This window comes from Bombina bombina, chromosome 4 (genome assembly GCF_027579735.1).
Source record: "Bombina bombina isolate aBomBom1 chromosome 4, aBomBom1.pri, whole genome shotgun sequence".
NCBI lineage: Eukaryota > Metazoa > Chordata > Amphibia > Anura > Bombinatoridae > Bombina > Bombina bombina.
This window is the reverse complement of record NC_069502.1, coordinates 489,169,192-489,194,368: the sequence shown is the minus strand read 5'-3', so window position 1 is coordinate 489,194,368 and position 25,177 is coordinate 489,169,192. Positions and strand designations below refer to the sequence as shown.

The window sequence follows — 25,177 nt, the reverse complement described above, 5'->3', positions numbered from 1 at the left end:
AATGTGAAACAGCAATTAAACAAAAACGTTACTGTGCCTTTAAGAGAAAAAAACTAGCACTTAAACTGCAAAACAGTGTAAAAATATAGTGAAGTCTTCAAAATTTTTACAGTGTGTGTAAGGGACTAATGCGACATTGCACCCACTTGCAAATGGATGATTAACCCCTTAGCCCCCAAACCGGATTTAAAAAACGTCAACCACCGGTAAAAGACAGTTAAGCACCTTGCCACAGCTCTGCTGAGGCTCCTACCTGCCCTCAAATATGATTTAGGGAAGAAATAAACCCTCTATAATGCCAGAGGACTCCTCTAGGGAAGCTGGATGTCTCAGTCTGAAGGAAACTGCACATCTAGAGCTCGAAAATAGGCCCCTCCCACCATGTACTGGATGTCAGAGGGGCCTTAAGAAAATACTCCTAGGAGTATCTAACTAGCCATGTGGAAAACTAGGCCCCAAGAAAAGACTTATCTCCCTCAGAGAAAAAACGTCCTATTTATGAAACATGAAAACGTTTTGTCACTAAGTAATATGAGTATTAACATGAGTATTACCCTGTTTTGTAAGCATGATCCCAGTCGTTGTTAAATAACTGCATCTAGCTTACCTCAAATACACAAGGCTCTGTCAGCATTTTCTAGAACTTTTATTCATCTCTCTAGAAATAAAAATACTGAACATACCTCAAAGCAGGTAATCTGCAGACCGTTGCCCCAACTGAAGTTTTCCCATACTCTTCAGTTATGTGTGAGAACAGCAATGGACCTTAGTTACAAACCGCTAAGATCATCAACCTCCAGGCAGAATTCTTCTTCTAATTTCTGCCTGAGAGTAAAACAGTACAACGCCAGTACGTTTAAAAATAACAAACTCTTGATTGAAGGTAAAACTACACTAAGTCACCATATATCTCTTGATACTTCCTATCTTGTCGAGAGTTACAAGAGAATGACTGGAGGTGGGGGTTAGGGGAGGAGCTATATAGACAGCTCTGCTGTGGGTGTCCTCTTGCAACTTCCTGTTGGGAAGGAGAATATCGAACAAGTAATGGATGAACCCGTGGACTGGATACACCTTACAAGAGAAATTGGAATGTTGTTTAAAATTGTATTCTCTACTTGAATCATGAAATAAATTTTTGGGGTTTAATGTCACTTTAATAAAGATAGCACTGAGTTACACTAACATGAGTAAATTAGCAAGTTAATTACAAACAGTATCTTAACTTTACCATCTACATACTGTTATGTGAAGTGAAAGATTGTATTGTAATTGGTATTATGCCCCAATTGAGGACATGTGGCATATTCACTTAAAGGGACATGCAATTTTAAGCAACTTTCTAATTTACTTCTATTATCAAATTGTCTTCATTCTGTTGGTATCTTTATTTGAAAAGCAAGAATGTAAGTTTTGATGCCGGCCCATTTTTGGTGAACAACCTGGGTTGTTATTGCTGATTGGTGGATACATTCACCCACCAATAAACAAATGCTTTCCAGGGTCTGAAACAAAAAATATTAGATGCCTTCTTTTTCAAAAAAAGTTAGCAAGAGAACGAAGAAAAAAAATGATAAAATGAGTAAATTAGAAAGTGGACTGGATACACCTTACAAGAGAAATTGGAATGTTGTTTAAAATTGTATTCTCTACTTGAATCATGAAATAAATTTTTGGGGTTTAATGTCACTTTAATAAAGATAGCACTGAGTTACACTAACATGAGTAAATTAGCAAGTTAATTACAAACAGTATCTTAACTTTACCATCTACATACTGTTATGTGAAGTGAAAGATTGTATTGTAATTGGTATTATGCCCCAATTGAGGACATGTGGCATATTCACTTAAAGGGACATGCAATTTTAAGCAACTTTCTAATTTACTTCTATTATCAAATTGTCTTCATTCTGTTGGTATCTTTATTTGAAAAGCAAGAATGTAAGTTTAGATGCCGGCCCATTTTTGGTGAACAACCTGGGTTGTTATTGCTGATTGGTGGATACATTCACCCACCAATAAACAAATGCTTTCCAGGGTCTGAAACAAAAAATATTAGATGCCTTCTTTTTCAAAAAAAGTTAGCAAGAGAACGAAGAAAAAAAATGATAAAATGAGTAAATTAGAAAGTTGCTTAAAATTGCATGCTGTATCTGAATCACGAAATATTTTTTTTTTAAAGGGACAAAAGTCAACATTAAACTTACATGATTCAGAGAGTACATGCAACAAGTTTCCAATTTACTTATGCTACTAAATTTGCTTCATTCTCTTGGTACGTTTTATAAAAGTGTATATCTGGGTAAGCTGAGGAGCAGAAGTGCTCTCTAGTGAGAGCTAGCAGGTAATTGGTGGCTGAACATATATGCCCCATGTCATTAGCTAACTAGATGTGTTTTGTTATCTCCCAATAGTACTTTGCTGCTCCTTAGTCTACTCTTCAACAAAGCATACCGAAAGAACAAAGCAAATTTGATAATAGAAGTAAACTTGAAAGTTTTCAACAAATTCCTTGCTCTATCAGAATCATGAAGGCTTAATTTTGCATTCACTGTCCTTTTAAAGGCACATCGACTAGTGAACTCAGCATTACTGTTAGTTCAGAAAACAATCTCTAAATTTAAAAATCTAAGTTTTAATTTTTTGTTAATTGTTTTTCTTTCATGTAATTAGCAAGAGTCCATGAGCTAGTGACGTATGGGATATACATTCCTACCAGGAGGGGCAAAGTTTCCCAAACCTTAAAATGCCTATAAATACACCCCTCACCACACCCACAATTCAGTTTTACAAACTTTGCCTCCGATGGAGGTGGTGAAGTAAGTTTGTGCTAGATTCTACGTTGATATGCGCTCCGCAGCAAGTTGGAGTCCGGTTTTCCTCTCAGCGTGCAGTGAATGTCAGAGGGATGTGAGGAGAGTATTGCCTATTTGAATGCAGTGATCTCCTTCTAAGGGGTCTATTTCATAGGTTCTCTGTTATCGGTCGTAGAGATTCATCTCTTACCTCCCTTTTCAGATCGACGATATACTCTTATATATACCATTACCTCTGCTGATTCTCGTTTCAGTACTGGTTTGGCTATCTGCTATATGTAGATGAGTGTCCTGGGGTAAGTAAGTCTTATTTTCTGTGACACTCCTAGCTATGGTTGGGCACTTTGTTTATAAAGTTCTAAATATATGTATTCAAACATTTATTTGCCTTGACTCAGAATGTTCAACTTTCCTTATTTTTCAGACAGTCAGTTTCATATTTGGGATAATGCATTTTAATTTAACATTTTTTACCTTAAAATTTGACTTTTTCCCTGTGGGCTGTTAGGCTCGCGGGGGCTGAAAATGCTTCATTTTATTGCGTCATTCTTGGCGCTGACTTTTTTGGCGCAAAAATTCTATTTCCGTTTCCGGCGTCATACGTGTCGCCGGAAGTTGCGTCATTCTTTGACGTTATTTTGCGCCAAAAATGTCGGCGTTCCGGATGTGGCGTCATTTTTGGCGCCAAAAAGCATTTAGGCGCCAAATAATGTGGGCGTCTTATTTGGCGCGAAAAAATATGGGCGTCACTTTTGTCTCCACATTATTTAAGTCTCATTTTTTATTGCTTCTGGTTGCTAGAAGCTTGTTCTTTGGCATTTTTTCCCATTCCTGAAACTGTCATTTAAGGAATTTGATCAATTTTGCTTTATATGTTGTTTTTTTCTTTTACATATTGCAAGATGTTCCACGTTGCAACTGAGTCAGAAGATACTTCAGGAAAATCACTGCACAGTGCTGGAGCTACCAAGCTAAGTGTATCTGCTATAAACTTTTGGTATCTGTTTCTCCAGCTGTTATTTGTATTGCATGTCATGTCAAACTTATTAATGCAGATAAAATTTCCTTTAGTACTGTTACATTACCTGTTGCTGTTCCGTCAACATCTAATTTTCAGAGTGTTCCTGATAACATAAGAGATTTTATTTTTTAAATCCATTAAGAAGGCTATGTCTGTTATTTCTCCTTCTAGTATACATAAAAGTCTTTTAAAACTTCTCTTTTTTCAGATGAATTTTTAAATGAACATCATCATTCTGATACTGATAATGGTTCTTCTGGTTCAGAGGTTTCTGTCTCAGAGGTTGATGCTGATAAATCTTTGTATTTGTTCAAGATGGAATTTACTCGTTCTTTACTTAAAGAAGTGTTATTTGCATTAGAAATAGAGGATTCTGGTCCTCTTGATACTAAATGTAAACGTTTAAATAAGGTTTTTAGACCTCCTGTAGTTATTCCAGAAGTGTTTTATCTCCCTGATGCTATTTCTGAAGTAATTTCCAGGGAATGGAATAATTTGGGTAATTTATTTACTCCTTCTAGACGTTTAAGCAAATTATATCCTGTGCCATCTGACAGATTAGAGTTTTTTGGGACAAAAATCCCTAAGGTTATGGGGCTGTCTCTACTCCTGCTAATGTACTACTATTCCTACGGCAGATAGTACTTCATTTAAGGATCCTTTAGATAGGAAAACTGAATCCTTTCTAAGAAAAGCTTACTTATGTTCAGGTAATCTTCTTAGACCTGCTATATTTTTAGCGGATGTTGCTGCAGCTTCAACTTTTTGGTTAGAAGCTTTAGCGCAACAAGTAACAGATCATAATTTTATAGCATTATTATTATTCTATAACATGCTAATAATTTTATTGTTGATACCATCTTTTGATATCATTAGAGTTGATGTCAGGTATATGTCTCTAGCTATTTTAGCTAGAAAAGCTTTATGGATTAAACTTGGAATGCTGACATGTCTTCTAAGTCAACTTTGCTTTCCCTTTCTTTCCAGGGTAAATAATCATTTTCGTTCCTTTCCTCACAAGGAACAAAAGCCTGATCCTTCATCCTCAGGAGCGGTATCAGTTTGGAAACTATTTCCAGTTTGGAATATATCCAAGCCTTATAGAAACCTATAGCCAGCTCCTAAGTACCTATGAAGGTGCGGCCCTTATTCCAGCTCAGCTGGTATGGGGCAGATTACGTTTTCTTCAAAGAAATTTGGATCAATTCCGTTCTTAATCTCTGGTTTCAGAAACATTGTTTCAGAAAGGTACAGAATTGGCTTCAAGTTAAGGCCTCCTGCTAAGAGATTCTTTTCTTTCCCGTGTCCCAGTTAACACAGCAAAGGCTCAGCATTTCTGAAATGTGTTTCAGATCTAGAGTTGGCTGGAGTATTTATGCCAGTTCCAGTTCTGGAACAGGGGCTGGGGTTTTATTTTATCTCTTCATTGTACCAAAGAAGGTCAATTCCTTCAGACCAGTTCCGGATCTATCATTATTGAATCGTTATGTTAGGATACCAACATTCAAGATGGTTACTGTAGGACTATCCTGCCTTTTGCTTAGCAAGGGCATTATATGTCTACAATAGATTTACAGGATGTGTATCTGCATATTCCGATTCATCCAGATCACTTTTAGTGTCTGAGATTCTCTTTTTAGACAAGCATTACCAGTTTTGTGGCTCTACCGTTTGGCCTAGCCTCAGTTCCAAGAATTTTTTTCAAAGGTTCTCGGTGCCCTTCTTTCTGTAATCAGAGAATAGGGTTTTGGTATTTCCTTATTTGGACGATATCTTGGTACTTGCTCAGTCTTCTCATTTTCGAAGAATCTCATACGAATCGACTTGTGTTGTTTCTTCAAGTTCATGGTTGGAGGATCAATTTACCAATCAGTTCATTGATTCCTCAGACAAGGGTAACCTTTTTAGGTTTCTAGATAGATTCAGTGTCTATGACTCTGTCCTTGTCAGACAAGAGAAGTTTAACATTGATATCAGCTTGTCAAAACCTTCAGTCACATTCATTCCCTTTGGTAGCCTTATGCATGGAAATGTTGGGTCTTAGGACTGCCGCATCAGATGCGATCTCCTTTGCTCGTTTTCACATGCAACCTCTTCAGCTCTGTATGCTGAACCAATGGTGCAGGGATTACTCAAAGATATCTCAATTAATATCTTTAAACCAATTTTACAACACTCTCTGACATGGTGGACAGATCACCATCGTTTAGTTCAGGGGGCTTCTTTGTTCTTCCGACCTGGACTATAATCTCAACAGATGCAAGTCTTACAGGTTGGGGAGCTGTGTGGGGGTATCTGACGGCACAAGGGGTTTGGGAATCTCAGGAGGTGAGATTTCCGATCAATATTTTGGAACTCCGTGCAATTTTCAGAGCTCTTCAGTCTTGGCCTCTTCTGAAGAGAGAGTTGTTCATTTGTTTTCAGATAGACAATGTCACAACTGTGGCATACATCAATCATCAAGGAGGGACTCACAGTCCTCTGGCTATGAAAGAAGTATCTCGAATTTTGGTTTGGGCGGAATCCAGCTCCTGTCTAATCTCTGCGGTTCATATCCCAGGTATGGACAATTGGAAAGCGGATTATCTCAGTCGCCAAACGTTGCATCCGGGCGAATGGTCTCTTCACCCAGAGGTATTTCTTCAGATTGTTCAAATGTGGGAACTTCCAGAAATAGATCTGATGGCTTCTCATCTAAACAAGAAACTTCCCAGGTATCTGTCCAGATCCCGGGATCCTCAGGCGGAGGCAGTGGATGCATTATCACTTCCTTGGAAGTATCATCCTGCCTATATCTTTCCGCCTCTAGTTCTTCTTCCAAGAGTAATCTCCAAGATTCTGAAGGAATGCTCGTTTATTCTGCTGGTAGCTCCGGCATGGCCTCACAGGTTTTGGTATGCGGATCTTGTCCGGATGGCCTCTTGCCAACCGTGGACTCTTCCGTTAAGACCAGACCTTTTGTCTCAAGGTCCTTTTTTCCATCAGGATCTGAAATCCTTAAATTTAAAGGTATGGAGATTGAACGCTTGATTATTGGTCAAAGAGGTTTCTCTGACTCTGTGATTAATACTATGTTACAGGCTCGTAAATCTGTATCCAGAGAGATATATTATAGAGTCTGGAAGACTTATATTTCTTGGTGTCTTTCTCATCATTTTTCTTGGCATTCTTTTAGAATACCGAGAATATTACAGTTTCTTCAGGATGGTTTAGATAAGGGTTTGTCCGCAAGTTCCTTGAAAGGTCAAATCTCTGCTCTTTCTGTTCTTTTTCACAGAAAGATTGCTATTCTTCCTGATATTCATTGTTTTGTACAAGCTTTGGTTCGTATAAAACCTGTCATTAAGTCAATTTCTCCTCCTTGGAGTTTGAATTTGGTTCTGGGGGCTCTTCAAGCTCCTCCATTTGAACCTATGCATTCATTGGATATTAAATTACTTTCTTGGAAAGTTTTGTTCCTTTTGGCCATCTCTTCTGCCAGAAGAGTTTCTGAATTATCTGCTCTTTCTTGTGAGTCTCCTTTTCTGATTTTTCATCAGGATAAGGCGGTGTTGCGAACTTCTTTTGAATTTTTACCTAAGTTGTGAATTCCAACAACATTAGTAGAGACATTGTGGTTCCTTCATTATGTCTTAATCCTAAGAATTCTAAGGAGAAATTGTTGCATTCTTTGGATGTTATTAGAGCTTTGAAATATTTGTTATCTTTTCCGGTTTTAGAAAGGTCAGAAAACTTCTGCCATTTCTTTGGCATCTTGGTTGAAATCTTATTTCATCTTGCCTATGTTGAGTCGGGTAAGACTCCGCCTCATAGGATTACAGCTCATTCTACTAGGTCAGTTTCTACTTCCTGGGCGTTTAGGAATGAAGCTTCGGTTGATCAGATTTGCAAAGCGGCAACTTGGTCCTCTTTGCATACTTTTACCAAATTCTACCATTTTGTTGTATTTTCTTCTTCTGAAGCAGTTTTTGGTAGAAAAGTACTTCAGGCAGCGGTTTCAGTTTGAATCTTCTGCTTATGTTTTTCATTAAACTTTATTTTGGGTGTGGATTATTTTCAGCAGGAATTGGCTGTCTTTATTTTATCCCTCCCTCTCTAGTGACTCTTGTGTGGAAAGATCCACATCTTGGGTAGTCATTATCCCATACGTCACTAGCTCATGGACTCTTGCTAATTACATGAAAGAAAACATAATTTATGTAAGAACTTACCTGATAAATTCATTTCTTTCATATTAGCAAGAGTCCATGAGGCCCGCCCTTTTTTTGTGGTGGTTATGATTTTTTTGTATAAAGCACAATTATTCCAATTCCTTATTTTATATGCTTTCGCACTTTTTTCTTATCACCCCACTTCTTGGCTATTCTTTAAACTGAATTGTGGGTGTGGTGAGGGGTGTATTTATAGGCATTTTAAGGTTTGGGAAACTTTGCCCCTCCTGGTAGGAATGTATATCCCATACGTCACTAGCTCATGGACTCTTGCTAATATGAAGGAAATGAATTTATCAGGTAAGTTCTTACATAAATTATGTTTTTTCTTTAACACTTACCCAGAATTTTTCTTTTTTTCCATTGGACATTTTTAAAGCACCCCACCTGAAAAAAAGCAAAGTTTATAATTGCATTACATGGTATCCCTTATGTTTATCTGTATCTTAATGATACTACAAAGTTTATTACATCTCAGATTAAATCTCCGGTAATAGTCAAAAACAGAAGAAAAAATAATGTGATGGCACTCTGATTGGAAAACATATCACTGCATAACAGGGTATTCACAGTTAAAGGCTGATTGGGGATTCCATGTAAATTACAGTTGCAATTATTTACACCAGAAAAGGGGATATGATTACATTATACAAATATGTACAAGGCCAATATAAGCAATTATCAGTTGACCTGTTTATAAATAGGACAAGAGGTCATCTATTGAAACTTGAGGAACAGAAATTTAAACTACAGCAGCGTTAGGGTTCTTTACAGTAAGAACAAAAAGGATATTGCATTCTCTGCCTAATGAGGTTGTTTAACCAAATTCAGAGGACGGTTTTAAAAAGGTCTAGATACTTTGTTTTGGTAAAACACCATATACAGTATATGGCAATATAGTAGCTTGTGGATTCAAGGAAAAGTTTGATTGCCACTTTGGAGTCAAGAAAGATTTTCTTTCCCTTTAAGACAAAATTAGCAATGTCTTCAATTTTTTTTTTTTTTTTTGGATGACCAGTAGTAACATGAACATGTGAAAGGTTGAACTTGATGGAATTTAGTCTTTTTTCAGTTAGTATTACTATGTATCTATGTATTTTTTTGAGTACAGATGTGAAAATATAACATCATTTATGCTTACCTGACAAATTAATTTGTTTCATGGTGCTGAGAGTTCACTATCCATTTCTCTTTTTAATTACTCTTCTCTACCACTAGGAGGAGACAAAGATCCCCAAATACCAAAAGTTCTATAAAACCCATCCCACCTCACAAATACCTAAGTATAATGCATAGTCAAGCAAGGTGGGGAAAGAAGAAGGAATAATAGTCATAAAAGGAAAAGGGGGAAAAAAAGATGTGCTGAAGAAAAAAAACTAACCACAAAAAAATACATAAGATGGGGTCTCATGGACTCTCACTACCATGAAAGAAATGAATATATCAGGTAAATTATGTTTTCTTTTATACAGGTGGTGATAGTACACAAACCATTACTCTTGGGAACTAATACCCAAGCTCCATGAGAAATAACACAAGATTTGAAAAATATATTTTTTTCACTGAGAAATTAAATCATCAACCCCAATAAAATATTCTAATTTTTTTCTTTTTTTTATACACTTAAAATAAATCAAACAGGCAAAACAAAGCAAACTGGCAGCTGCCTAAAGAACCTTTCTACCAAAGGCAACTTCATAAAAAGCAAAAACATCAAAATGGTAGAATATAGTAAAAGTATGCAAATAAAACAAAGTACCTGCCCTTCCTATGGCCAGAAAAAAGACTGAACAAACTGGAAGTTTATCTAAAGTCCATAGTAGCATCAATGTAATATTTCAATGTCCTAACCACATCCAACGAATGCAAAGATCTCTCTGAAGCATTCTTAGAATTAGGCACAAAGAAGGAACAACAATCTCTCTGCTTATATCTGAAGAAACAATTTTAGGCAAGAAATCAAATGATGTCCATAAAACTGGCTTATCCTGATGACAAATCAGATAAGGAGGTTCACAAGAAAGAGTAGTTAACTCAGAAACTATTCTAGCAGAAGAAATAGCCAAAATAAATAACACTTTTCAAGAAACCCTTAAGACCAGGTTAAAATTCCATAGAGGAGAAATAGGCTTGATTACAGGTTTAATATGAACCAGAGCCTAAAAAAAAAATATCGATATCAGGAAGAAATGGCCCCATCCACATTGCGAACAATTTCACATAAATCTAAATTAGCATCAGGTAAAAGAAACAACTTTTTAAACCCTGCAGAAGGAGTAAACAAATTAAATGTCTTAGACCAATCCCTATAAATCAAGAGACAGCATCAGGAATATTGAAAACCTCATGGAGGTTAACAACAGTTAAAAAACTAAATGTAAACATTTACAAGGCTTATAATCAGAAACTTTAGGATCTTTAACCCCTAAAGTAATTAATAGAACAAATATGTTCAAATTTAAACAAAAAAGAGGAATATCAGTTTCAACATCAGATGAAGAGTCCTCATCCCCACAGGAAACTTCACCAGACAAAACAGTATCCCTGGTGTCAAAGCACATAGCACTTGAAGATTATCTGAAGTCGGGAGAGCAGCCAGTGCCTAAAAAATTGCAGGCTTGTTAACATTTTTCACAGTAGGTGACACCAAATTAGCATTTTCCTGTATTGAACAAACATTAGGTGCAGTCGTACCCAAAGAAACAGCATTAGATTTGTCTGATTGCCTTAATAAATCTAAATATAATCCAGGCAAATAAGCTGGAGAAAGCACTTCAGCTTTCTTACAAAAAGCACACCTAATAATGGTAGAAAGATAATCAGGAGACTCAGAGGCCAATTTAACAAATGTCTGTCGGACCTGATCCGACAGTGCGGATCAGGTCCGACAGACATCGCTGAATGCGGAGAGCAATACGCTCTCCATATTCAGCATTGCACCAGCAGCTCACAAGAGCTACTGGTGCAACGCCGCCCCCTGAAGACTCGCGGCCAATGGGCTGCCAGCAGGGGGGTGTCAATCATCCGATCATACTCGATCAGGTTGAATTGTGGCGATTCCTGTCCGCCTCATCAGAGCAGGAGGACAGGGTTATGGAGCAGCGGTCTTTAGACCACTGCTTCATAACTGCTGTTTCTGGCGAGTCTTCAGACTCGCCAGAAACACGGGCCTTCAAGCTCCGTTCGGAGCTTGATAGATAGGCCCCTCAGTTTCTTGGGTAGATTTAGGGGCAAAATCCAACTGCTCCATTATAGCATAAATGCTAAAACTGCCTTAAAAAGCTCTTGAGGAATGGAAACCACAGGTACAATGCACTCTAAGCCAAACTGCAGAATAAAGCAGGAAACATTAACGAAAAATCCAAAGACAGAAACCGCTCATCAGTGAAAAGACAAACAGGTAAAAGGGAATTATGCATGCCAAAATCCGATGCGCACCTAACTGAGAATGAACAAGCGCTAAACCGACATGCGTAAACCGACCGGCGCTAGTAAACTATAGAAAAAGACTAAAGGTACTGTGCTAAATCAACAAGCATTTACCCAAAGTGTGTAAACCTTGAGGCCAATACACTAAACACAAACTAAGCATGCCAAAAAAGCCGACACATGCAAAATAGCAAGGGAATAGAGAAAAGGATCTGCAACAGGTCCATATATATTAGCAAACAAATAAATAGCTTAAAAAGTGCCCAAAACATAGCTCTATGAATGACTAGATGTTAATAAAAATATACTTACCAATAGAAACTCATCCACTAGCAAACAAGCAGCATCAGACAAACCAGTACTGAAGCATATCAGTAGAGGTTATGGAATAGGAGTATATTATAGATCCATAAAGGGATGCAAAAGACAAGTCCCTGCAACCAATTATAGAGGGTTTATGAAAAAGTTCCCATGAGGTGAAAAAGAATCACAAACCATACCTCATGTACATCCCTTTGTCAAGCACTGTACTCTAAGGGGAACCTGGGCCTCAATATAGACAAAAAATTCCTCTCTCTGAGGAATAAAATGTGCATCTTCATTTTTCAACCACCTCCAGGGGACGCAAAGTAAAGAATAAGGTATGTGTGAGGTGGGAGGAATTTCATAGAGCTCTTTGGGCTTGGGAATCTTTACCTCCTCCTAGTGGTAGAGAAGGGTAATTCCCAAGAGTAATGGATCATAGACTCTCACCACCTGCATTAAAAGAAAACATTCTTCCGTATGTAATAACATGTTTAGCTAATGCTGCAGCCAAAACAAAAATAAAATGAATAGGTTAAAGTATTGTTAGGTTTAATTGACAAATATCTATTTAGTAGATTTTAGTAATCATCAAAGGTTAACTATATTATCATAACAGGTTCCATTAAAAATTTGAATGAGCTTTTAGGATATCTAGTACAAACTTTAAAAGCCTGGGTTTTATTCAGTTTTTTTAAAAGCATTTGTGTTTGATATGTAAATCATTTTCATAACAGGTGGTAGAAGCAACTCTGATATATGTAAATTGCTTAGGGGATTATCTCTATGACTGATATTAGTAGGTTCTCTGCCAACTCATTAAATTGTGTATGTGTCTTTTTCTGTACTGGCAAAATAGTAAATAGAAAAGGTAAAGACAGGGCAGAGACCAATGATTATGGAAATTTAATTTTAGTATTGGTCAGGTGTTCTTTTGTGTTTTTATGAGAATATAAATACAGGGAGTGCAGATTTATTAGGCAAGTTGTATTTTTGAGGATTAATTTTATTATTGAACAACAACCATGTTCTCAATGAACCCAAAAAACTCATTAATATCAAAGCTGAATAGTTTTGGAAGTAGTTTTTAGTTTGTTTTTAGTTATAGCTATTTTAGGGGGATATCTGTGTGTGCAGGTGACTATTACTGTGCATAATTATTAGGCAACTTAACAAAAAACAAATATATACGAATTTCAATTATTTATTTTTACCAGTGAAACCAATATAACATCTCAACATTCACAAATATACATTTCTGACATTCAAAAACAAAACAAAAAGAAATCAGTGACCAATATAGCCACCTTTCTTTGCAAGGACACTCAAAAGCCTGCCATCCATGGATTCTGTCAGTGTTTTGATCTGTTCACCATCAACATTGCGTGCAGCAGCAACAGCCTCCCAGACACTGTTCAGAGAGGTGTACTGTTTTCCCTCCTTGTAAATCTCACATTTGATGATGGACCACAGGTTCTCAATGGGGTTCAGATCAGGTGAACAAGGAGGCCATGTCATTAGATTTTCTTCTTTTATACCCTTTCTTGCCAGCCACGCTGTGGAGTACTTGGACTCGTGTGATGGAGCATTGTCCTGCATGAAAATCATGTTTTTCTTGAAGGATGCAGACTTCTTCCTGTACCACTGCTTGAAGAAGGTGTCTTCCAGAAACTGGCAGTAGGACTGGGAGTTGAGCTTGACTCCATCCTCAACCCGAAAAGGCCCCACAAGCTCATCTTTGATGATACCAGCCCAAACCAGTACTCCACCTCCACCTTGCTGGCGTCTGAGTCGGACTGGAGCTCTCTGCCCTTTACCAATCCAGCCACGGGCCCATCCATCTGGCCCATCAAGACTCACTCTCATTTCATCAGTCCATAAAACCTTAGAAAAATCAGTCTTGAGATATTTCTTGGCCCAGTCTTGACGTTTCAGCTTGTGTGTCTTGTTCAGTGGTGGTCATCTTTCAGCCTTTCTTACCTTGGCCATGTCTCTGAGTATTGCACACCTTGTGCTTTTGGGCACTCCAGTGATGTTACAGCTCTGAAATATGGCCAAACTGGTGGCAAGTGGCATCTTGGCAGCTGCACGCTTGACTTTTCTCAGTTCATGGGCAGTTATTTTGCGCCTTGGTTTTTCCACACGCTTCTTGCGACCCTGTTGACTATTTTGAATGAAACGCTTGATTGTTCGATGATCACGCTTCAGAAGCTTTGCAATTTTAAGAGTGCTGCATCCCTCTGCAAGATATCTCACTATTTTTGACTTTTTTGAGCCTGTCAAGTCCTTCTTTTGACCCATTTTGCCAAAGGAAAGGAAGTTGCCTAATAATTATGCACACCTGATATAGGGTGTTGATGTCATTAGACCACACCCCTTCTCATTACAGAGATGCACATCACCTAATATGCTTAATTAGTAGTAGGCTTTCGAGCCTATACAGCTTGGAGTAAGACAACATGCATAAAGAGGATGATGTGGTCAAAATACTCATTTGCCTAATAATTCTGCACTCCCTGTAGTATCACTGTAAAATCTTCAAAATCTAAAAATTGCATGACAAAATAAAAATGAATTGCTACACATCAAAGTTTAAAACCTCTATCAAACCTAATACTTATTAGAAGTGGTTTATGACATCATAATTTATATTACTGATGACATTACATTAAGGGACATGATACCCAAATGTTAAAGCACTTGAAAGTGATGCTGCATAGCTGTAACAATCTGACTAGAAAATATTACCTGAACATCTCTATGTAAAAAAAGGGAGATATTTACCTCAACATGTCCTAAGGATTTACATCCCATTGTAAATGGAATTTAAGCAGCCAATCACGATTTTAGTCCTTGGACTTGCAAGGAAGCATGCATCTGGCATGTGCAGGCACAGTCATGTTATTTCTCTAATCAGTTTAAGGAAGTTTACTATGAAATCTCACGAGAGGACAATTAAATGCTTGCATACTAACTCTTACCTAGATTACAAGTTTTGCGTTGCGGCTTGTAATACTGAAAATATGGCATTTTCAGCGTTAAAACAGCACCGCAGCTATTACAAGTGTTGTTGGTAATAGTTGTACCGCACACCTTTTAGCCTGTAATGCAACGTCAGCCCTGCACTTGCAAAAATTATGTTTTTTCATGAGAATCCCATAGCGTCGGTATTACAAGTTTTGCGGTGGGGCTAAAAAGTGAGCGTTACACCCTAAAACGACAAGATCTGTACAGCCATTTAAAGTCAGTAGTTTTACACTACAAATCTGTAACATAAAACTCATAACTAAAGTGTTACAAAGTACACTAAACAGCCTTAAACTACCTATTAACCACTAAACCGAGGCCCTCCCGCATTGCAAACACTATAATAAATTTATGAACCCCTAATCTGCCACTCCTGACATCGCCGCCACAAAAAAAAGCATTAACCTCTATTCCGCCGCTCCCCGACATTGTCGCCACTATAATAAACTTATTAACCCCTAAACTGCCACCCTCCTGCATCACAAACACTATTTAAATATTATTAATCCTTAATCTGCCGTCCGCCCACACCGCCGCTATAATAAACCTATTAACCCTTAAACCGAGGTCCTCCCGCATCGCAAACACTATAATAAAATTATTAACCCCCTAATCTTCCGCCACTAAAAAAATGTATTAACGCCTATTCTGCCGCTCTCTGACATTGTCGCCACTATAATAAACTATTAACCACTAAACCGAAAGCCCCCCTACAACTAAATAAACTAATTTAAACTAGTAACCCCTAAACCTAACTACCCCCTAACTTTATATTAAAATTACAATTTTCCTATTTTAAATTAAATTAAAACTTACCTGTCAAATTAAAAAAAATAATTTTAAACTAACAATTAAACTATTATAATTATTAAACTAAAATTAAACTAACTACCAATTAAATAAAACTAAATTACCAATAAAAAAAAAACTTAACACTACTCTAAAAATTATAAAACGTATATAATTACAAAAAATAAAAACTAACTAAATTACAAAAAACCCCACTAAATTATGAAAAATAGCAAACAAATTATCAAAAATAAAAAAGAATTACACCTAATCTAATAGCCCTATCAAAATAAAAAAAAGCCCCCCTCAAAAAAAACCCTAGTCTACAATAAACTACCAATGGCCCTTAAAAGGTTCTTTTGCGGGGCATTGCCCCAAAGATATCAGCTCTTTTTTACCTGTAAAAAAATACAAACACCCCCCCAACGGTAAAACCCACCACCCAACCAACCCCCCCAAATAAAAAAAACAATCTAAAATAACCTAAGCTAACCATTGCCCTGAAAAGCGCATTTGAATGGGCATTACCATTAAAAGGGCATTTAGCTCTTTTACTGTCCATACCCTAAACTAAAAAAATCCCCACCCAAAAAACCCTTAAAAAAACACTAACCCTCGACGATCCACTTACAGTTGTTTAAAGTCCAGCTTGAAGGATCTTCATCCAGCTGGCGATGTCATCATCCATGCGTCAAGAAGTCTTTATCCAGACGGCCTCTTCTATCTTCATCCAGCTGTTGAAGTCCTCATTTAGGCAGCAAGAAGTCTTCATCCAGGCGGCCTCTTCGATCTTCGTCCAGCCGGCACGGAGTGGGTCCATTTTGAAGACATCCAGCGCAGAGCATCCTCTTCATATGGTCGCTGTTGTACACTGAATCTTCAATACAAGGGACGCGATTGCATTCCCTTGCATTCCTATTGGCTGAAAATTTTTAATCAGCCAATAGGTATTAGGGCTGCTAAAATCCTAGAATGAGAGCTGCTTAAATGAGTAATCCAAAAGAACTACATGTGAACATAACGAAATTAAGAGATGACTCTTCCAGGCGGAAAAAAAAACTGAAGACTGAGAAAAAAACTGCTTCCCAGTTATTCAGTCCTAGAATAAGAACAACAGAAATAAATTCCTGCCCAATAAAGAAATTAAAATACTATCCTCATAAGTAGGGAACTGCAAATTCCCACATGATGATAGACATAAACTACAGATGTAAAATGGTCCAATCAGAAAACAGAGAAAAGATTCTCTTCAATAAAAGCTAATCCTTAAAGGCCCTGAATAATGCATGTAGTTAAACCTAATAATAGGTAAACTTGTCTCCCAAGGAGACCAAACTCCTTATGCCCTTCTGAGACACCCAGACAGACCCTCATCCAGAGGTCATTGAACCACAAAGTCCTATTGAAATATTTATTCTTAGGGTTATATTTAATCCACTTCTACATCTATGGTTTTAATATATCTCTTACCCAATTTTATTGTGTAACCATTAAGAGTTATGTTTTAATTTATTTGTAATAAATTTCTGCCTAGTAGTCAGGGCAAAGAGTGCTAGTTTGCATTCTTTAGTGGGAATTTTCTCTTTCATTCCCACGTATTGTTTGAATGGTTCAGTTGTGCGAAGCACCCCTCCCTATAACATTATAAATAACAGTACTAACTCTAATGAGATGTAAATTAATTATATAAGGAGTTTGCCCCTAGTGGTGCCATTGCTCTTAATTAGTGATGTCGCGAATAGTTCGCCGGCGAATAGTTCCTGCAAACATAGCATGATCGCGTTCACCGCGGACGGCGAACATATGCGATGTTCGGTCCGCCCCCTATACCTCATCATTGAGTAAACTTTGACCCTGTACCTCAAAGTCAGAAGACACATTCCAGCCAATCAGCAGCAGACCCTCCATCCCAGACCCTCCCACCTCCTGGACAGCATCCATTTTAGATTCATTCGGAAGCTGCATTCTTAGTGAGAGGAGGGACAGTGTAGCTGCTGCTGATTTAATAGGGAAATCGATAGCTAGGCTAGTGTATTCAGTGTCCACTACAGTCCTGAAGGACTCATCTGATCTCTGCTGTAAGGACAGCACCCCAAAAAGCCCTTTTTAGGGCTAGAACATCAGTCTGCTTTTTTTTTTTTTCCTGTGTAATCAAATTGCAGTTGCCTGCCTGCAAGTGTGTGTGTCAGGCTCACATACTGTGCCCACTTGCCCAGTGCCACCACTCATATCTGGTGTAACAGTAGTGTACATTTAAAAAAAACAACACTTTTTTGACTGTGAAATAATAGCAGACAGCTGCCAGTACCCAAGATGGCCACCAATAAGGCAGATGGGGAGAGCTGTTTTTTTGGGGGGGGGGATCAGGGAGGTTGGGGGCTAAGGGGGGATGCTATATCACAGCATATGTAAATATGATAAAAAAAATAAAAAAAATATTAAAAAAACTTTTATTTTAGTACTGGCAGACTTTCTGCCAGTACTTAAGATGGCGGAGACAATTGTGGGGTGGGAGATGGAAGGGAGCTGTTTGGGAGGGATCAGGGGGTCTGATATGTCAGGTGGGAGGCTGATCTCTACACTAAAGCTAAAATTAACCCTGCAAGCTCCCTACAAACTACCTAATTAACCCCTTCACTGCTAGCCATAATACATGTGTGATGCGCAGCAGCATTTAGCTGCCTTCTAATTACCAGAAAGCAACACCAAAGTCATATATGTCTGCTATTTCTGAAAAAAGGGGATCCCAGAGAAGCATTTACAACCATTTTTGCCATAATTGCACAAGCTGTTTGTAAATAATTTCAGTGAGAAACCTAAAATTGCGAAAAAATTTAAGTTTTTTTTAAATTTGATCGCATTTGGCGGTGAAATGGTGGCATGAAATATACCAAAATGGGCCTAAATCAATACTTTCGGTTGTCTACTACACTACACTTAAGCTAAAATTAACTCTACAAGCTCCCTACATGCTCCATAATTAACCCCTTCACTGCTGGGCATAAAACACTTGTGGTGCGCAGTGGCATTTAGCAGCCTTCTAATTACCAAAAAGCAACGCCAAAGCCATATAAGTCTGCTATTTCTGAACAAAGGGGATCCCAGAGAAGCATTTACAACCATTTATGCCATAATTGCATAAGTTGTTTGTAAATAATTTCTGTGAGAAACCTAAAGTTTGTGAAAAAGTGAACAATTTTTTTTTATTCGATCGCATTTGGCGGTGAAATGGTGGCATTAAATATACCAAAATGGGCCTAGATCAATACTTTGGGTTGTCTACTACACTTAAGCTAAAATTCACTCTACAAGCTGCCTACATGCTCCCTAATTAACCCCTTCACTGCTGGGCATAAAACACGTGTGGTGCGCAGTGGCATTTAGCAGCCTTCTAATTACCAAAAAGCATTGCCAAAGCCATATAAGTCTGCTATTTCTGAACAAAGGGGATCCCAGAGAAGCATTTACAACCATTTATGCCATTTAGCAGCCTTCTAATTACCAAAAAGCAATGCCAAAGCCATATAAGTCTGCTATAATGGCATGTCTGGCACACAGTGTTGGGGCAAGGGTCCATCTGACCACTGAAACCTGGTCTGCAAAGCATGGTCAGGGCAGGTATATCACCTACACTGCGCACTGTGAAGCGGGCGTAACCCTTATACTACCTGATCGATACAACATCATACCTGATGTTTTAAAGCACGTTATTCCAAACAATTTAGGAATGTTAGGTGATTTATGCCCTTTATGGATTAAAACCAGACTCTGCATCAACTATGTAATTTTCCATGGGAGTTTTGCCATGGATCCCCCTCCGGCATGCCACAGTCCAGGTGTTAGTCCCCTTGAAACAACTTTTCCATCACTATTGTGGCCAGAAAGAGTCCCTGTGGGTTTTAAAATTCGCCTGCCTATTGAAGTCTATGGCGGTTCGCCTGGTTCGCAAACTTTTGCGGAAGTTCGCGAACCCAAAATTTTATGTTCGCGACATCACTACTCTTAATCAGTTAAAAAAAAGACCCCCATCCATAGTATCTGTAAGATTACAAATCAAGCATAAGCAAAAAAGAAGCACCCAGCATAAAGAGCTAATAGTTTAGTAACAAAAACAGGGACTAATCCTCAGAGACAGCAGAGTCAGAATCCTGTATCATTGTAAAGGATAAAAATGTAAAGAATACGTGTATAAAGGCGAGGAGATGAAAAAAACAACCAGGCCACAAACATAAGACCTGACAAATCCATGCAAAGAGCAACTGAAGAAAAACAAGCAAAACCCCAGTATCGAAAATCTTTATCTGAAGAGCCAAAAGAATGTTTGGATAAAAAGATTTCCAACCAATGTTGTTAAACAAACAACATCAAACTTTAGAAAAGAAATATTGATTGGACCAAGATATCATCCTGGCAATGAAATACAGAAATACTCTGAAAATATTCTGAGAACTGTCGCCAAATCAAGCGGAAAAGCAACAAACTGCAAAAGAAAATATCAGAAACCAAAGATGTTTCCAAAAATTATAAGGGTATAGCATTATCAAAACAATAGAGGACATAACTGGACTCACAGAATAGTCTGAAAGTTTCCATTTCATGAATAGGAACTAAATAAACTTGTTAAAAAGTTTCTAGGTCAAAAAGGTATTGGATCAACAAATAGATTTGTGTTCCCATCTACCTGAAACTAACAGGGATCCTAAGAACATAGGACAAAAAAAACTAAAAAAACTTCCCTTGAGATGCCTTGATCTGAAGCCTATTAAATATCCTTGTGTATAATAATATAACAGAGCTTCTAGATCAAGGACTGAATCTAAATGACAGACTTGGACGAGGGAAACCTACTCATCTCACAACCTGCCCACTTGACCCTATTCCTTCATAACTTCTTCCCTTTCTCTCTGCTTGACTAACCCCTACCCTAACTCATCTCTTTAACCAATCTCTCACCGCTGGCACATTTCCTGATACCTTCAAACATGCATCAATCATACCAAAACTAAAAAAGCCCTCGCTTTACCCCTCCACCCCTTCTTAATATCGACCGGTCTCCTTACTTCTCTTTGCTTCAAAATTATTGGAACAACTGGTCTATAATAGGCTAACATAATTTCTCACAACTAACTCCTTACTTGATCCACTACAATCTGGTTTCCGCCCTAAACACTTAACAGAAACCACTCTTACTAAAGTAACAAATTACCTTTTATCAGCTAAAGCAAAAGCCCACTACTCCTTACTAATTCTTCTTGACCTGTCCACTGCCTTTGACACAGTTGACCATCCTCTCCTCCTAAAAATACTACATTCATTTGGCATCCAAGTCACAGCCCTTTCCTGGTTTGTCTCATATCTCTCTAAATGCTCATTTTCAGTTTCCTTTAACAACATATATTTGGATCCTATGCCTCTCTGAGTTGGAGTACCGCAAGGCTCTGTCTTGGGTCCCTTGCTTTTCTTTCTCTATACATCCTCCCTTGGAAAACTTATAGCCTCCTTTGGATTCCAGTACCACTTAAATGCTGATGATACCCAAATCTATCTTTCCTCTCCTGATCTCTCCCCTTTTTACTCAACCAGATTTCCAACTGCCTCTCTGCAATTTCCTCTTTGATGTCTTCACACTACCTCCAACTCAATCTGTCCAAAACTGAGCTGCTTCTTAGTCCCCCGTCTTCGAGACATCAAACACCTGTCATTTCTTTGATGGTTGGTGTAATGTATACTGTACCTTTAAGGTTTCCTTTTTACCTCCCTATAAATTCTTGAGCTACCCAGAATACTTTGCTTGGTATTCTGGTTACACCCAATTGTATCAGCCTTACTCAGATACTTTGTATTCTCATCAAGTATTTTGCCTACCCTCTCCCTTCCAAGGGATATCTGGATCGCATCCATTTTGAACTTACTATTCCTGCCTGCTAAAGTGACTTCTTTTGTCCTCCTTGTCACTCGAATCAACTCTCCGGTGCCTCGAGTTCTGCTTTCTAGTCTACCGGACCTGCAAAGCTCTCCGGGACTACCCGGTGACGTCACCGCCAGCTGCTTCCTGTTTCCTCAGACGCTGACACCGCTCTGCCTAACTCCTCGAGTGTTCAGCGTCTTCTCCGACCGCTACCTTCCTTCAACTTTCGGTCTCTCTGGAGTGAGTACTAAGCTGTATCTTATCAGAACTCCTTCATTACTGTTGTTTCTTTGCTTTATTAGCGCATTATCCACGATTACTGCTTACAATATATTGTTACTATAAACTACTTATGAGCTCAATATCTATATTAGAACTGAAGGTTTTATTACAAAGTAGTTGCCAGAGATAAGGGTTTTCTACTAAATATAAAACCATAGTAATCTCCTTATCGCTTACTTATATTCAGCAATAATATAAGGGGTTATGATAAAGAACATATATCTATGCAGAGCTGCATAACACTGTTATATGTATGCCTACCAAAAAAGGTTAATAGAAGTCACCAGAGATTAATTTGCACTAAAAGGACAAATATTAACCATATTCAAAATCTGGGTTATTACAGTTGGAGACTCTATTCTCAACACCTCACTCCAGGTCCGCTGGGGTTACACTTGACTCAGAACTCACATTCAACCCACATATACAAATGCTTACGAAATCCTGCCGTTCACACCTACACAACATTTCCAAAATTCGTCCCTTCCTTACTCAAAAAAATGACAAAAATACTTATTCATTCTCTCATTGTCATGCATTGATTATTACAATCTACTTCTAAATGGCCTTCCAAAACCTTCCTCACCTCCCTCCAATCTATTATGAATGCTTCTGCTATACTCATCCACCACAAGTCTCTACACTAGCTCCCCATACACTCCAGAATACAATTTAAAGTATTCCCTAACTTACAAAGCACTCAACAGTCTAACTCCCAACTATATTTTCTCTCTCTTTGATCAACTTCTGACCTAAGTCTCTCCACTAATGTTATCTCTACGTCCCACTCCCGTCTCCAAGACTTTGCATGTGCTGCTTCTGTCCTCTGGTACTCTCTACCCCGCTCCATAAGACTTTCTCCAACCTTGTATAGCTTCAGACACTCCTTGAAAACCCACCTATTCAGAGAGGCTTACCAACTCTCCTCCATCTCCTTATCCTAACCAAACTAATACATGAACTGCCTGACTCACTGCTGCAACTACAATCCATGTGACAAGCTACCCCCAACCTTATGTCTCTTATGTACCCTAAACCTGTAGACTGTGAGCTCTCCGGAGCAGGTCCTTCTTTCTCCTGTACTAGAGTTGTTTAGTTTTGTTATGTTTTGTATTTTATCACAAATCCCTATCACTGTACCCAGAACTACAGAATTTGGCAGCGCTATCCAATAAATAATAATAAATAAAACTTCTGGTCCTGCACCAGACAAATTATTGGGAACTGACCCTGACAGCATTCTTCAGAGCAAATAAATAGCTCTGTTAATTGGCTTTACAGCTTTACAAGCAGAGAGATAAGTGCTCTAACTCAGTTAAAGGCACTGAATCTAAACAAATATTATTTAATTATTTCCAGATGGAATCAGAGGAACACTGATACTGGGTGAAGGAAAAATATATCTAAGCCCTGTTCCGACGAAAAAGAAATCTAAGTTTTAAAAACACTGGATATTATATATAAATAAATGCCCATAATAAGGCTATAGAGTGTCTAAATGTTGAATTTTTTTACTTAACAGTAGACATTCATCCACCAGCAAGCAACCAGTAGACAATAAAACCGGTAATAAACATATTATAACATATCAGCAGAGGTTATGGAATAGGAGTATATTGTAGAACCATAGAAGGAGGCAAAAGGCAAGTCCTGCAACCAATTATGGAGGGTCTGTAACAGATTTCCCATGAGGTGAAAAACAAACAACAAACTATACCCATATCCATCCCTCATCATCCTTTGACGAAGGCAAAGTAAAAACTGAGGTACTTTTGAGATGGGAGGGGTTTTATACAGTTCTTGGGGTTTGGGAATCTTTGCCTCCTCCTAGTGGTAGGGAAGAGTAGTTCCCAGGTTTAATGGATCTTGGACTCTCACCACCTGTATGAAAGAAAAATGTAATGTGGAAAATGGAATAACATATGGAATATGTTCCTTTACAATGATAAAATATATATTTATGACATGGTGTTCATACTTGCAATATTATTTAAACTTCCAGTATTATTTCTAAAACTATATAATATGAAGACTTTTATGAAAGACTTATGAGACTTAACGCATTTAAATTTGTGTACCCTAAAGACAAGAAAATCCTGGAATACAATTAAAATATAAACGGCTAGATCACGAGTTTTGCGTTAAGCTGAAAAAGCAGCGTTAACAGGTCCTAACGCTGCTTTTTCACTACCGCTGTTATTACGAGTCTTGCAGGTTTAGGGGCACCGTCCACTTCTTTGGCCTTACTGCAAACCAACTTACGTAAACTTTGTAAACCCTTTTTTCTAAATCTAAAAAAAATTACTATAATTAACTAAATTATTCCTATTTAAAACTAAATATCTATAAATAAACCCTAAGCTAGCTACAATATAACTAATAGTTACATTGTAGCTAGCTAAGGGGTTATTTTTATTTTACAGGCAAGTTTGTATTTATTTTAACTAGGTAGAATAGTTATTAAATAGTTATTAACTATTTAATAACTACCTAGCTAAAATAAATACAAATTAACCTGTAAAATAAAACCTAACCTAAGTTACAATAACACCTAATACTAAACTACAATTAAATAAATTAACTAAATTAAATACAATTAAATAAATTAAATTAAATTAGCTAAATCACAAAAAAACAAACACTAAATTACAGAAAATAAAAAACAAATTACAGATCTTTAAACTAATTACACCTAATCTAATAGCCCCCCCCCCAAAAAAAAAAACAAAAAAACCCTAGCCTAAACTAAACTATCAATAGCCCTTAAAAGGGCGTTTTGCCTGTAAAAATAGGGCCTTTTACCTGTAAAAAAAATACAAACAACCCCCCCAACAGTAAAAGCCACCACCCACACAACCAACCCCCCAAATAAAAGCCTAACTAAAAAAACCTAAGCTCCACATTGCCCTGAAAAGGGTATTTGGATGGACATTGCCCTTAAAAGGGCATTTAGCTCTATTGCAGGCCCAAATCCCTAACCTAATAAATAAACCCACACAATACACCCTTAAAAAAATCCTAACACTAACCCCCGAAGATTCACTTACCGGGAGAAGTCTTCATCCAAGCGGCAAGATGTCCTCAACGAAGCTGGCAGAAGGGGTCCTCCAAACGGGCAGAAGTCTTCATCCAGACAGCATCTTCTATCTTCATCTTTCCAACACAGAGAGGCTCCATCTTCAAGACATCCAGCGCGGAGCATCCTCTTCAAACAACGGCTTCTTCATAATGAATATCACTTTAAGTGACGTCATCCAAGATGGCGTCCCTTAGATTCCGATTGGCTGATAGAATTCTATCAGCCAATCGGAATTAAGGTAGAACAAATCCTATTGGCTGATGCAATCAGTCAATAGGATTGAGCTGGCATTCTATTGGCTGTTCCAAATTG

General features: G+C 37.9%; 1 protein-coding gene across 1 annotated transcript in view; it reads right to left on the bottom strand.

Annotated features, from left to right (window-relative positions):
* TINAG (tubulointerstitial nephritis antigen) overlaps nt 1–25,177 on the bottom strand; it is a 411,273-nt gene that overhangs the window by 10,342 nt on the left and 375,754 nt on the right. Inside the window, exon 10 of the mRNA XM_053710395.1 lies at nt 8,390–8,435. Coding sequence (XP_053566370.1) covers nt 8,390–8,435 — 46 coding nt within the window. The remainder of the gene's footprint in view (nt 1–8,389; nt 8,436–25,177) is intronic.